This window comes from Dermacentor albipictus, unplaced genomic scaffold (assembly GCF_038994185.2).
Source record: "Dermacentor albipictus isolate Rhodes 1998 colony unplaced genomic scaffold, USDA_Dalb.pri_finalv2 scaffold_14, whole genome shotgun sequence".
NCBI lineage: Eukaryota > Metazoa > Arthropoda > Arachnida > Ixodida > Ixodidae > Dermacentor > Dermacentor albipictus.
Genome location: NW_027225568.1, coordinates 9,925,925 through 9,940,215, shown reverse-complemented (window position 1 = coordinate 9,940,215; position 14,291 = coordinate 9,925,925). Strand labels below are relative to the sequence as shown.

Here is a 14,291-nt window from a genome sequence, read left to right as displayed (position 1 = left end):
TCGGCTGCGCGACACGTTTCAGCACGTTGTCTATATGCGCCCGCCATTCATTATTTCGAATTTTACTTCCTGTTACCTCCATCCATATAGAATATGTACAGTCTGTCGGGATCGCCGTGGTTGCCGCGGCGATCTCGAGACACCAGATAGCTGGATGATAAAAAAGAGCCTGTATTCAGCTGCGGTCGCAGGCAACGTAGCCCCTACACTTTGCACAAGGTCATGGACATTTCTTATTAGTATAAAAAAGGACTTATGGCGAACACGTCATATGTGTACAGGTATTCAGACGTCGTTTGTTGAAACGACGAAACCACCCCGGCCATATACGAGCTGTGTCAATAAACTTGTTGAAATGGTTAAATCTATATAGAGAGCAGTGGCAGTTCCCAATGTATGCGTATTTAATGCGAAAACGGCTGATAAGCAAGAAATATAGCCCTTTAATAATCACATTTAGGCACACGTAAAAATGACCTTTAAAAATCTGGTGTTTTACGTACAGAAAGCAAGATCTTGTTCTGGAGGGTACACGCCGTAGAGGGGAGACTCCGGATTAATTACGACCACCCGAGACTTTTGCTGTCCACCTATAGTGAACGGTACACGAGCGCTTTTGCATTCCGCGCCCATCGGAATGTGGCAGCCGTCGCCAGGATCTAACCGGCGACCTCGAGACCTCGACCGCAGCGCAACGCCATAACCACAGGACTATACGGCCGGCCACGCACTAAAAAAATCGATCATGCAAACACAATACATAAGTATATCGTTGTGTTCATATAGTAACTATTTCAGCTACCAGCCGTTTATATAGATTTGCGCTTACAAATTTGAAATGACCCAATGCTGATAAGGAGAACTTGATTGACACCTGATTCTATGCCACACCAACAAGGCCGAACGCCAACCTTTGCCGACAGATCAAGTGACAATGAGCACGCGCGCCAAGTTGTAGTGTACCACATGACATTGAAGTAACGTTTTCCTTATATCAAGTCTGCATCTGACCGTAAGGCGAACATAATCCCTGACCTAACAGCTAAGCGACAAGACACACGCAGGGGAATCGACGCGCTGAAACAACTCACGCGGCTTGCTGGTCTTCAGGATGTACAAGTCTTCGTGGTCTGAGTGGAACTTGCACATGCTCTGACGAAAGATGATCCGGCGTCCGGCCAGAGTCGGGTCAAGCAGAAGCATTCCCTTGCAGCCACCGTAACGAATCTGCACGGCGCACGGTTCCTCGCCGTCTTCCAGCTCAAGGGCGCGGTGCACCTGCAAGTCGGCGCGTATCATCGACGGCGAAAAGTCGTGCTACTCGACGCGCTATGGCACGGTGCGCTGCTCGACTCCTACTTTGAGATGCGCAGCCTGAAGCGCGTGACGTCCTACTTGCGCTCATTGGAAAACTCAAGGGCGTCCTATATGGCGTACATACCACCTCCCTACTTTTTTTAGTTCAAACAGGTTTCTTAAATTTTGCCTGTGACGGAGAGCGCCATTCAGCCTTTACAGGATTTGTGGAAAAAGCTGAAATTACCTGCATGAGCAATTGCAATGCCCAGGCAGCCGATTAGAAAGATTCCTGCAGTCGCAACTGAGAAATCGCAGCCCAACCGTAAAGCACAATCACGTCAGCTTAGCGAAAATCCCGAGACCAGCACCACTTGCGAGGTATCCGTGCTTAAGACATACTTAAAATACATTTGCGTTCCAGCTTACACATTCCCAAACTCACCCCTAAAGCAGTTTGGAGTGATCTCAACTGGAAGGTCCATGAATATTTAACAGATTCTTGGGAAGAATATCTTGAAATCGGTGCTAGTCTCGAGATTTTTGCTACGCGACATGAGTACAATACTGTTCAACTTCGATTCAGCGATTGGAAGCAACTGCGCAAAAGTAAGTAATTAAGGAACATTACAAACGTAATAAGTTAATTTTTAAGTTAGCTGCATGGGCATATGATTTGTCGTGAAAATATCATCTAAATATGTTCCACCATGAACATGCCTTATAGTGCCACATGCTTCACGCGATTTTTAAAAAGGAAATCTGCCCGATCTAAAGAAAACATCTGACAAATTTCGCTTTGAATGCATCAGATAATGAAGTTCACGAGATCAGCTTGGGATTTGGTGGTACATGGCTTGCCTCCTCTGTCCATGTCTCAAGTTTGCGCTATTGTTTCCGCGGTAATGAAGCACATCGGCCATTTCAAAGCATGGGAAATTGGTGCTCCCCGGTTCACTGAATAGCAGTAAACGTGTTGAGGATGAGATTCGCATTTCTATCTGCAGCGCGTGCGTGGATGTATCTGCTTAGACAAAAGGGTTTCCATGTGAAGTTAAAACCTGCGAGCTAAAACAGCATCTCAGTGGTCAAGAGAAAAGAGACATGGCTGTCTCCCGCCGCAATCGTGGTAAAAAGCACCAGCGCATGTGGGGATAAAATGTGTTGTCTGTCTCGCATTCCATTGTATGAAACGGCCGCTGCTCGGCAATACACTCCTGATATCTAAATACTCATATATGGTCGACTCTCACGCGTGAAACGTACTTGGACTACGTTCTTCAACTGTGAGGAGTCACGCGTTTTAAGACATTGCAGTGGATCTTTTCTTGAGGCCGCTTTATACGAGCGATGACGGACACTGTTTATAATCACTGGTGAATGAATTGATTATCACACGTCGCTGATTAGTTTTAAAAATAATTACTTAAGCCCACTCACTGAAGCTATCGACGGATCAGTGCTCAAGGCACGTACAGTAATTACGAAACCGGAGTAGTTTTCACCGGCTGCGTGTCTTTATATATTAACTACACGCGCCTTGAGCACTGACCGGTCGATAACTTTAGTGAGTGGGATTAAGTAATTATTTTTAAAGCTAATCAGTGACAGGTGATAATTCATTCACCAGTTATTATAAGCAGCATCTGTCATCGCTCGTATAAAGCGGCCTCAAGAAAAGGTATGTCCACTGCAATGTCTTAAATTTACTCGCTCCTCACAGCTGAAGAACGTAACCGTGTTATATAGAAGCTTTCTACATGAGCATAACTTTTTCCAGAGCGTTTCTGTAAAATCATTGAAGCAAATGAAATGTGGCGTGGTGGTGGTGAGACAAGGTAAAGTACTTCAGCCCGCAGTAGAGGCTCTCTTCCATTGCCGTTTACCATTGCAGCCAAGTACCTAAATACATGCCGGACACAAGATTATCATCGCGTTACGTAAACGTACGGCTTGTTGGTACGGCCACACTATAGGTGAGGGGTCTCTATATTTTTCAGCCAGAGCTCGGTAAACAAAATTATTGAGTATTACGTGCTATAATAAACCATGATCAGAACATGAGGCGCGCCTTAGTGGCTGGGGTAGGGGTAGTTGGGGGGGGTGCCTCCGGATTAATCTTCACCACCTTGGTTTCATTGTTTAACGCGCACCCCAAGCATGTCATACGAGAGTATTTTACATTCTGCCCCGCATCGGAACGCCGCCGCCGCGGTGGAGTCCAACCCGCGACCTTGTGCTCAACCGCGCAGCGCCATTTGCCACACCGGCGGGTAATGCGGGGCCCGTGTATACCTTCCGCAGCAGGATGGGCGAGATGCGGCCGATGCCGTCGCTGAACACGTACTCGTAGCGCAAGACATCGCCGCCGGAGCGGCGAGTGATCGTGTTCTTTATGTCTGGCTCGATGCTCGTGTGGTGGCGCTGAACGGTGAGGAAGCCCAGGGACTGTGAGAAGGCCTGCGGGTTGAGCGAGAACGCGCGGGTAGCCTTTCTTTTTTGCGAGAAACGGTGTAAACGTTTAAAAAAACACCACTGAAACACCGAGTTCGCAATACACCGTCAATCCAGAAACAAAACGGATATCAGATGCACGATATTGTAGACATTAGTTAGCCCCCCCCCCCCTTTAGATTGGAGAAACATGCATCACGTACACATTTTAATAATAAGCTATCAATGAATTTCCGAGGGATGTAGTATAAAATGGTTTTTATTTATTATTAACAGAATTAGCAGACATAGCGGACTTCTATTCCTCAATTCAGCGTTACTATTATAAGAGGCAGACGTTATCTGTATGAGAAATAAGTACATAATTGGCTCTGTACGAGAAATAAGTACATAATTGGCAAATTATCTGAATATCGCTAATATTCTTTTATAATATTGGAGGTTGCGAATTGTAGCCGATTACGTTCGCAAGTCATGCACACTTGGAAGTAATTTTAAGGAGGACGCCAGTTCTGTGGTGTGCGTCACCAAGGTGTGCGAGTAAAACGCATCGATGTTCCAGTAATTTTCGAGCTTCAATGCGCAAGAAGGCGTTTTGTTCAATGCGTTTTTAGCGCAAGTTTGACGCCGCTTATCTAAGAACTTCTGCTAGTTTCAAAGTTGGATGGGAAGTTGGTTGGAAGAGCAATTTATATAATCCTGCTCACGCCGGGAAGAATATTTCCGCAAGAGCACGACTTGGAGCTATGTAAATATCACGAAAGCTGGGCTCAATCTTCTTAGAGATTATTTCGCTAGTAATATTAGGCCACTGTATTTCTCGATTCGTTTTTCCTCGTTAACCAGAACAAAAAAGACAGTGGTAAATGTTGTTAAAAACTCCACAATGCATCGGTCACGCGGCTACAGTCTTAAGTTCATCGAGCCGTAGGTACGAGCGCGATAGAGAGTTCTCACACGCCTGTACTTTGAACGTGCTATTTTAGTGGCGTGAGCGCACAGATGTTGGGCCGGACGCCAGCTTTTATTTCAGCAACATTGTCCATGCTGGTTCAAACATTCGAGGTCTGTCCCAGCTACAATTCCAAGGTTTGGGCAGACTTTCACACGTTACAGAAAGAAAGTAACATATCTCAATTACACTTACTTCTTTCAGAAATGCAACTGCACTAATCATTTACTGCCCCCCGAACGTAATTAAGCAATTACTAAAGAAAAGTGGCCTTTACTTTACTTTTCTCCCTACTTTTATTACTCTTGCACAAATACAGCAAATAGGAAGAACTCGCCTGGCTCTTTCAATGATTCCTCGTCTGCAGCTCTTCACACATTGCCTTCAGTAGGAATTGCTTTTTAACGCTTTATTTGTTAATCTTGCCTCGTTTTCTTGTGAAGCTATCTGCAGCGCCACTAAAGACTTCATTGACGTAAGCAATGAAGAGCTGTGCTGTGCTGTACTGAATGAACACCTTGCTCACAAGATTGTGGCTATTCAATGCTGCAATGCACGCGGTCTTGGTGTTTTATGAAGCGCAGGGCTTCATTGCCGCTAGGGTTTGGGGAAGGCGCTCCCAGTAAGGCTAACAAAAAACCGAAAACTCGTCCATAGGTGATTTCCTGGTGTCAACGTCCATGGCCATCGCTATCAAGCCATAGAAGCGTCCTTCTAATTTGTCAGCCAACATCAGGTGGGCCTCCGGCCGGCACCCTTCGTTCGTTTCGCACTTCGATTAAAATGAATGCGTTTAACGAACGCCAGCAAACGTTCACGTTCCTTGAAAATTGGACCAAATCTGCAATTCAATTTACTCTAAAGCTGCATATTATTCAGCCCTAAAATGCAGTCTGTATGTATATGAACTACGTATATGTCAAACAGATAGAAACATGTGCGTTTAACGGCCTAGAACTTCTACCAAATGAGAGAAGTCATAGACGGTTCTAAGCAAAGACGGATTGAGCAGCAGCTCTTACCACCTAAAGTCACTCGCACGAGAGAGAGAGTTGGTGAAAAGATGAGAGGAGAGCGATTAAGGGTAAGAGAAAAGCTCAGAGGTTGGCCTTTCAAGACATACGGGCAAATCTGTATACCTACCACGCTGAGGTGATTGAGGCGTAAATGCAGGACGCTGATTGTGGGATCGAGGTAACTGATGTACTTAGGTGTTTTAATCCTTTTGGGCATGTGCGTTCTCGCTAGATTCAATTTCTCAAGGCTGCAGTGCGTCGCCTATTATAGCTTGTTTCGTAATAAAATTTACCTGGTTACATGTGATGGGTTACTGAAAACAGTAATTGTATTGTTGGAAGCGTTGCCGAGTTAAAATAAAGTAATAATTAAATCCTAACATAACCGAGCAATGTAACTGATTAGAAGTAAAACATGGAATTCGCTGCATAAAAGTCTGGATTTGGGACGCTGTGGCAAAGCTTCAACGCAGAGGTCATTCCCTTATCCGACCGCGTCACACGAGACGACAACCCTTGCCACACCCTTCCCATATGTGAGGGTTACACATTCTTCACAGCAGCTTGTGACTCACGCGCGTGGCGGGTACGATCTCGCTATACGGACTTCAACGCGGCACATTGTTTTTGCGTCCACAAACTGCGCGGTCTCTCCGCCTCTCCGCACCTGTCCGAGTCGTGCCATGACCTTAGGCACGCTGTGGATGGCTGACATGTCACCGATGCCCGCACGTATCGTCTCGGCAGTGCGACCCTCGTTGTCGCGGGCGTAGAACCAGACGCCATGGCTGCGCAGCTGGCTGGTCGAGCATCCCAGGAACACGAAATGCCGGCCGCCGATCTTCAGGCCGTGCATTAGCGGTGGCTTGATGACCTGCCGGAGCGAGGAGGAGGAGCAAACGCGCAGTGTATGAAGATATCTGTATATACAGTTTATCTGGCGCTGCCTTTCTTCCAGATTATTCATCAAGAAAGGCGAGATTGTAAGCGGCCAGGAATTTGGAGGTGTACTGTTATCGACTGTCTCACGGAGGACATTGACAAACTCTTGCGCATGCAAGATCTTGCGACGAGAAGTAACGCGTGGATAACACAGGCGTCAAGCGAGGGCGACGTGGCGTTGCGGCGATGTCCTCTCCCCACACGCGACACCTGGCGCGCTACTACAGCAGCAGGTGTTCCCTGTCGCCCACTCTGCTCCATCGATGATGATGATGATAACTTTATTGTATCGCCAGATAAAGGGGTCTCCCTACTCCCCGTTCCTGGCACACAGGCGACGGAGTTGGGACCTCCGCGATTAGAAGCAAGCAAAGAGGTCTTGACACTTCACCAGTGGCGTAGCAACAGGGGGGGCCGGGGGGTCGTGGGCCCCGGGTGCAGGGGCCAGAGGGAGGGGGGGGGGGGTGTCATACGCCTGACGACACCCCTTTTTCCGCCGGCTTGACTAGGTGCAAATGGCAAAGAATGCTCCGGTATCCAGTAGCCCGAGCTCATGTACCCGATGCGTTGCGCCACAGAATTGTCGGCTGTAGCTCTATCAACACCCCATGAAATGATTGCACGAATGTGCGGGCTAAAAAAATTTAATTCCCAAAATGGTCGCAAAACTATTCGCCTTCGCGTAATGTTTCATGTGGGGTGTGCCGTGCGTTCATGCTGGGAGCAGGAGTCGCTAAACATACAGTAAGGCGTTGAGGCTCTTGGGTCCCTCTTCCGTTCAGAACGCGCAGCGAAGGCGAACAGACAGCAGTAAGAGGGCGTTCAACGAGCGCGCCCGGCGCTCTCTTTACGGCGAAGCGTTCGTTGAGAGCGCCGTTGCATAATTAGGTGTGGCCGTCAAAAGTCGCGAATGGGATTCTCTGGATCGTCTTCAGACTCGGTGCAGCCGAAGAGTTTGGCGGCGTCTGACTCGACAGGCTGTATATAGTCGCGGACGCCGCGATGTTCAGCTCGCTTTCACCTTTCCCGCTCGCTCTGAGAAGCCGCTGCGAAACCTGCCGCTATGTTTCGCGCTTTCCTTCTTACCCTCGAAAGTTTCAGAACACTGTTGTTATTGTGTGACTTCATGTGAAGTACAATGTCTGTGTCAGCTGCACAGAATTTAAAAACAAACGTGAATTTTGTAAGGATATTTCCGGATATTCTATGAAGTTATGTGTCTGTGATTACTAGGAACACGGTAGCGTGGAAAATATGGCAGGTAAGTAATAACCATATCCTTAATATTCCCCTAATTAGTGCTTATAGAGGAAGTACTTCAATTCCAGAATTCCAAAGTCATATTATTAACTCGAAAACTTCTTGAACAAAATCGTTTTGGGTGCTACAACCTACAGTACTTTGGCACTGCGGGCGGCGCCTAGTGTGTCAGTAGCGAAAGAAATATGAAATAGTGGACCAGCGAGGTTGATCCCTCAACCCTCTCCATTGCGAGTGCAGACCAACAGGTTTCGCTGGCACGGGCTTCATCGAGGTCCCTTTTTTTTATGGTGACGCCAAGAATCGACGCGAAGCGTGCTCTATTCTGTTCCTAATCTTTTGGTGGTACCGCAGCTAGGATAATCACGTTTGTCCGTATAGCAGCAAATAAAAACAAGGCTTTATTCATCACAATAACGAGAAGTCGTAATTGTCATAACATTGGCGCCCGCGCCGCAGGGAGGCACGTGGCGTTTTCCGTTTTTCTACTATGGTGGGGAGATCAGCGTCACTGAGACATAACTTAATTTTCGTTTTCGTTCAGGGCTGCCCACAGCCAAAATACTGCGGGCCATAGTACTTACGACGATTTTTGTGAAGTTGTTCTTGGGTAAGATATGAATGTCGGCCTTCAATTTTGCAAATGCAATGTTGCCTCTAAAATTGGTAATTAAAACTTTATAATTTTTTTTACTTGTGACGTGAGCCGTATTTGCCACGGTGCCGCATTTGTATTGGTTGCCAAGCCTTACAGTCTGACAGAAGATGCGCACATGCGCCTATCACAAGTTATCAGTGCAGCACACTGTGCAATTTGGCGCAGAAAAAAAACGCGTGTATTGGCTTCGAGCTCCACTATGGTATAGCTCCACCACTGGAAAAGCTGGCGCCACCGTCGGCGTGACGTGCTATTAGGGATCACGTGGACATAGCGGCAGTGGCGTAGCTAGGTCGTCTGGCACCCGGGGCCCATAGGTCTTCTGTCACCCCCCTCCCCGGGTGTAGCTGGCTGAAAGAGGGGTGTCTACAGACGTATATGACACCCCCCCCCCCCTCACTGGTTCCTTGCACCCGGGGCCCACGGCCTCCCCCCCCCCCCCCCCCCCCCCCTGTTGCTACGCCACTGCATAGCGGCCACGTCGGCTGCTTCGGGAGTGCCGAAGCGAGCTGAAAAGGAAAGTTTAAGTTCCCTCGTGCGCTGCGGTCCTCATTTATTGGCGGGATTTTCCCGCTTCGAGTGTCTCCTTTACAACGATTGAAAGCACTAGAATAGGTAGTGGCTGCCTTTGAAGGTGCGCAACATGGTAGGCTGCTGCTCGGTGCCGCAGTGCCGGACGTACGCAACGGAGCCCGATGTCAGCCTTATTCATACGTAGCCGTAGGACAAGAAGCTGCGTGAAGCTTGGCTCGCGAAACATAAAACCGGCAAACAGTCATCGGCTACAACTCGGGTATGTAGCAAACACAGACGCGAGGAAGATTTCTGCTTCGGCGCCGGGTCTGCAATGTTCGAAAAACGCGAACTGAGACGCTCGCCCAAATCCGCTGCCCGACTAATGTCATGACAGTTTGGTCTATGAACATGTCGATGCTATATTAGTGGCAAGTTCACTGGAGTGGATAGAGAGCGGTAAGAAGCACACACAAAAAAAAACGCATGGCATATGGCCATGTTTCTGTTATGACTTAATGCACTGTATTACAAAAAAAGAAGCAGCGGGAAATCGCACGCTGAGAACACCGATAAACATATAGGGCGACGCAACTCGAGAAATAATATTGAAACGTCCAAGAATTTAGAAAAAAAAGAAGATTTAATCGTCGCGACGTCCGGCACATCAGTCCCCGTAGGCGTCGAAGTCGTTACAATGAAATTATTTTTGAACAGCTTTGATAGTGCCCACGCAACATTGGTTGCTTGTATACTGTCAAATTCTCATATTCTGCAGCCTAAAGCTCATGGCACGGTGCGAAAACGCGCACGCGGCGAAAGCGAAACAGTGCGCGGACAAGCATGCAGACGCGCGCAGTCGGTCGCTGCGAAGCTGTGCGATCGCTGCATTGAGGCTTCATTCTATTACGCTCCATTTAGATATACAAACACTATAAGACCATATTTCACATAGTTTGGTCTCGGCGTTTGCCTACCTTTCACGCAAGAAGCCGGTTCGGGAGACAAAATCGCGGCGACCGCACACAGTGGCGTTCATTGTACGTATTCGGTAAAGAGATAGCGTCTGTAAACGATTCTGTGCTTTAAGTTTGCCCAAGATTATTATTTAGACAGTAAAAAACTTCTCTCGTTTCGAAACTACTTACAGAAATTTCCGGGAGAGCTCCCGCATGGTGTTTTCCTGTGAGCGCTGACAGCAAAACCTATGAGGAGCGTGCCGCGTGATCCCTCATACTACGCCAGCGAGGCGCTTCCTATAGATGGCGACTCCGTAACTCCTCGCCTCCAATACCTGATGCATTCGCGACCTCTGGGAAAGAAAGCGAAGGAGAGAGGGACCCGGGGGACGTGCGCGGTGTCCATGGCGGCTGTACTGGTGCTGAAACCCGGAAATTGTCGATATCCTCGCCTTCCTCGAGTACACACGGGGGGGGGGGGGGGGGGAGTGACAGAAGACCTGTGGGCCCCGGGTGCCAGACGACCTAGCTACGCCACTGCACTTCACGACCTCTTCCGCCAGGCGGATGGATTGTTGCTGTGGAGTAGGGTCCTCGCTCCGCAGCAGGACTTCCCAGGCCTCTCTAGAATTTGTTTGCTTTAGCTCCTGGGAAGCTAGCGCATACCCAGATTATGTGGTCGAGGGTCCCTCTCGCCCCACAGTGCTTCCACTTATCTTTTTCTCTATCTTGTATAACGTGGCATGTCGAGACCGGGTTTAGGAAATTTCTAGCTTGCAGGCGCCGCCATGTGACTGCCTCTCTATTGTTTAGACTTTTATACGATGGTGGCACCAGTCTCCTGCGTAGCCGAAAATTTTCGACAATCTCCGTATAATTTTGCAGACGCTCGTCCATGTTCCGGCAATCGGGCGGCTCCACAGCAACCCAGAAGTAGAGAGCTCGGGCTAACTCGTGGGCCGCCTCCTTGCCACGAATGGAGGTGTGTGTGGGGGTCCAAATTAGGGTAAATATTCTGTTTAGCCGTCTACTGGCCAGAACCCTTGCCGCTTCCGGCGAGATCCTACCCTTTCCAAAATTCCAGGTGGCCGTTTTGCTATCGCTAATTATGAAATTTGCTTCCCTTCCAACGCAAGCGAGCGGTATCGCAACTCTTTCAACCGCTTCCGTGTTGAGGCTTCTAATAGTGGCGGCTGATACGGGCGCACCGAGGCGATCGCCGCACCCGACTTGCCACTTGCCGCGTCCACGTGCGCAACCGACTTGCTGTCCATCGAATCAAAGCGTTTGATTAGTGCTTCTGCTCTTTTTTCCCTCCTCTCCGTGTTGAATATCGGATGCATGTTACGAGGGAGGGGGGGGGGGGGGGGAATGATTAGATTTTCTCGGCAGTCCAGCGGGATGTTTGTCTTGCCTCGTGGTCCCCTATCTGTTTGCAGACCTACCATTTCGAGGATAGCTCTGCCCGTGGACATTCGGCTTAATCTTTCGAGCTGCGAAATTCTGACAGCCTCTGCTATTTCTTCACAGGTATTGTGCACTCCCATAGAGAGGAGCTTCTCTGTGGAGGTGCTAATTGGTAAGCCTAAGGCCCTCTTTATGCACCGTCGAATGAGCGAGTCGAATTTCTTCCTCTCCTCTGAACTGATGTTTAAGAAATGCGTGGCATAGCACACGCGGCTTGTTACGTATGCTTGAGTTAGTTTAAGCAAGCTTCCTTCCTTCAGGCCTGATCCTTTCAGCGCGACCCTTTTAAATATGCCAAGAGCTTGCGGGCCAAATCCCTCTAAATTTTTGATTGCCCCATCAGTATGTCCATTTTCCTGTATGAAAAGTCATACGATTCTGATTTGACTTGCCTTTGGGATTGGGTTCCCCTCTACGTTAATGTCAAATTCCCAGCTGCGCTTGCACCGAAGCGACTTTGGGTTATATACGAATAATTCTGATTTTTGATGAGAGCATGAGAGACCCCGGCCTACCGGCAACATAGTCCACGACAGCACGCGCCGCCGCCTGCAAGTGCTTCTCGGTGCTCGCATCGCTCCACTGGTTGGTCCAGAGGTTGATGTTATCCGCATATATAGTGGAATTTAGCCCCTCTATGCTTCTCACAGCTTCGGGGAGGCCCCTCATCGCCACGTTGAAGAGAAATGGGGAGAGAACCGAGCCCTGCGGCGTGCCCCTGCTCCCTAATTTCAGTGTGGCAGATTACATTCATGCAGGCAGTTCTGTCTGACAAAAAGTCCTTGACATAGTCGTATGTTCGCGCGCTACCCCGATTTCCTGGAGACTGCTGTGTATCGCCTCGTGTTTAACATTATCAAAAGCCTTTGTCAAGTCCAGGCCGAGAATTAATTTGGTTATGTATGGACAGCTGGGCTAGTTGGTTGTGATTAGCATTATGAAACATCGTTCCAGCGCACAATTGAACACGGACGAGAAGAGAAAGACAACACGAACGCCAAATTTCAACTGAATTTTATTCATGGAAAACAGGGCTTACTGCTAAAAGGTTGACAAGGGTCGAGGAAGGGTTTGCACATAAAGGAGGAGGGGAGAAAGGGCCCAATGTACTAGAAAGTATATCGCTAAATATGGACAAATGTGCAAAGCCTCTATGTGCAAACCCTTCCTCGACCTTGTCAACCATTTAGCAGTAAGCCCTGTTTTACATGCATAAAATTCAGTTGAAGTCCGGCGTTCGTGCTGTCTTTCTCTTCTCGTCCGTGTTCAATTGTGCGCTGGAACGATGTTTCATAATGCTAATCACAACCGACTAGCCAAGCTGCTGCTGTATCATGTTGATCTTCCTTTCCTACTGCCTCTTCTTCACCTCGTAAGGAACACGGTAGAGTTCTTTACATTTTCTGTAACCGAGCGGGTGTCCTTTCCCGCACAGTTGCCACTTGGGCTCACATAACTGGTCTTGTGGGGGCTGTTCCATGCCACAGCCACGACATTTCATATACGCAGGGTCCGTGTAGGCGTCCTCGCAGTGTCCGAGCCGGCTGCAGGCGTTACAAACTTAGTACTTCTTGCGGTAGATTACGCAGCGTTGCGCCATGGGCGTCAGTCTCACCCACCGCGGCAGTTCTTTGTCTTCGAGCAGTATTAAAACTGTCCTCGACGTTCTTCCGAGTCGCACTCCCAGGACCGGAGGATTCTCGTTGATTTTCAGCCTTTTCAAGATATCTGCGTCCGAGAAGGACAAAGGGACTTCATGCACGACGCCATTGCCGCATTCCTCCGGCATAGCGACGTACGTAGTCATTACAATCTTTTCGCCTTCGAACACGAGCAGCTTCAAGTGGGCGGATTTTCGCTTCCTTTCCGAGCTGACAGTGGCGACGAGAATGGAATGTTGCTTCACATTCATCGAGCTGACGTCCTCTCCGGCGGCGTCAGGGCTGACGCCAGCCGCCCTAAGTATTACGTCTGCCAGCACTTCCATATTTCATCAGACGTGCGAGACCGCCGTGTTGCCGCATGACTATTTTCTCGGCGCCATCCGGAAGTCGGGCACATTACCTTTCAACCGACTTAGCCGCCATCTTCATCCCTGCGAGCTTCTCGGCGGCTCGCTGTCGTTCCTTATGGCATGCCTCGTTGACTAGATAAGCCGCTTTCCCTTTCTTCTTTCTAATGTACCATTGCCCTGGCACGCTCAATTCTTCCGGATCGATCTCTGTACCTTCTAGCGTCTCATCATATTCTCCGAGCTGAGCCTCCGCCATCGCCGGTCGCTTCTCGTCGCTAGATCTAATCTTAGGCTTAGCTCACCATGCAGCGCGTCGAACACTTCAAAGTCTCAAAAATTGTGAACAGTGAGGGCCCACCTTGGAAAAATTTGTATCCTTGGTGTCAGTTCGTCGAGCGCTGTTGGTTCCAGCTGGAAACCCAAAACCGTCGAATCCAACTTGTGGTCGAGCGGCCGTATAGTCGACGGAGTCCATCACCCAAACGTTCACTCTCCTTGGCGTCTGGCGGAGGAATGCTCTGCTCCGTCGAGGCACGCTTGTGACTTGGCATCGCAGGCAATGGTAATGTAGGTACAGTCTTTCGCTTATCCAGTCGGCAGACGCCGGCTTTTTCGGTCAATGGGCCATTTGATGCTTTCGCATCAAAATGCCAGTGAATGAATGGATTGTGGGGTTTTGCGTGCCAAAACCACGAGTTGATTGTGGCGCATGCCGTGGTGGGGGACTCCGGATTAATTTTGACCACCAGGGGATCGTTAA

At 48.9% G+C, this 14,291-nt stretch overlaps 1 protein-coding gene across 1 annotated transcript in view; it reads right to left on the bottom strand.

Moving 5' to 3' along the window:
* The window catches only part of LOC135913486 (uncharacterized), a 175,327-nt gene that overhangs the window by 105,797 nt on the left and 55,239 nt on the right, over positions 1–14,291 (bottom strand). The window contains exons 8-10 of the mRNA XM_065446053.1: positions 6,386–6,592; positions 3,592–3,756; positions 1,092–1,278 (exon numbers count right to left, since the gene is read on the bottom strand). Of these exons, the coding sequence (XP_065302125.1) occupies positions 1,092–1,278; positions 3,592–3,756; positions 6,386–6,592 (559 nt within the window). The remainder of the gene's footprint in view (positions 1–1,091; positions 1,279–3,591; positions 3,757–6,385; positions 6,593–14,291) is intronic.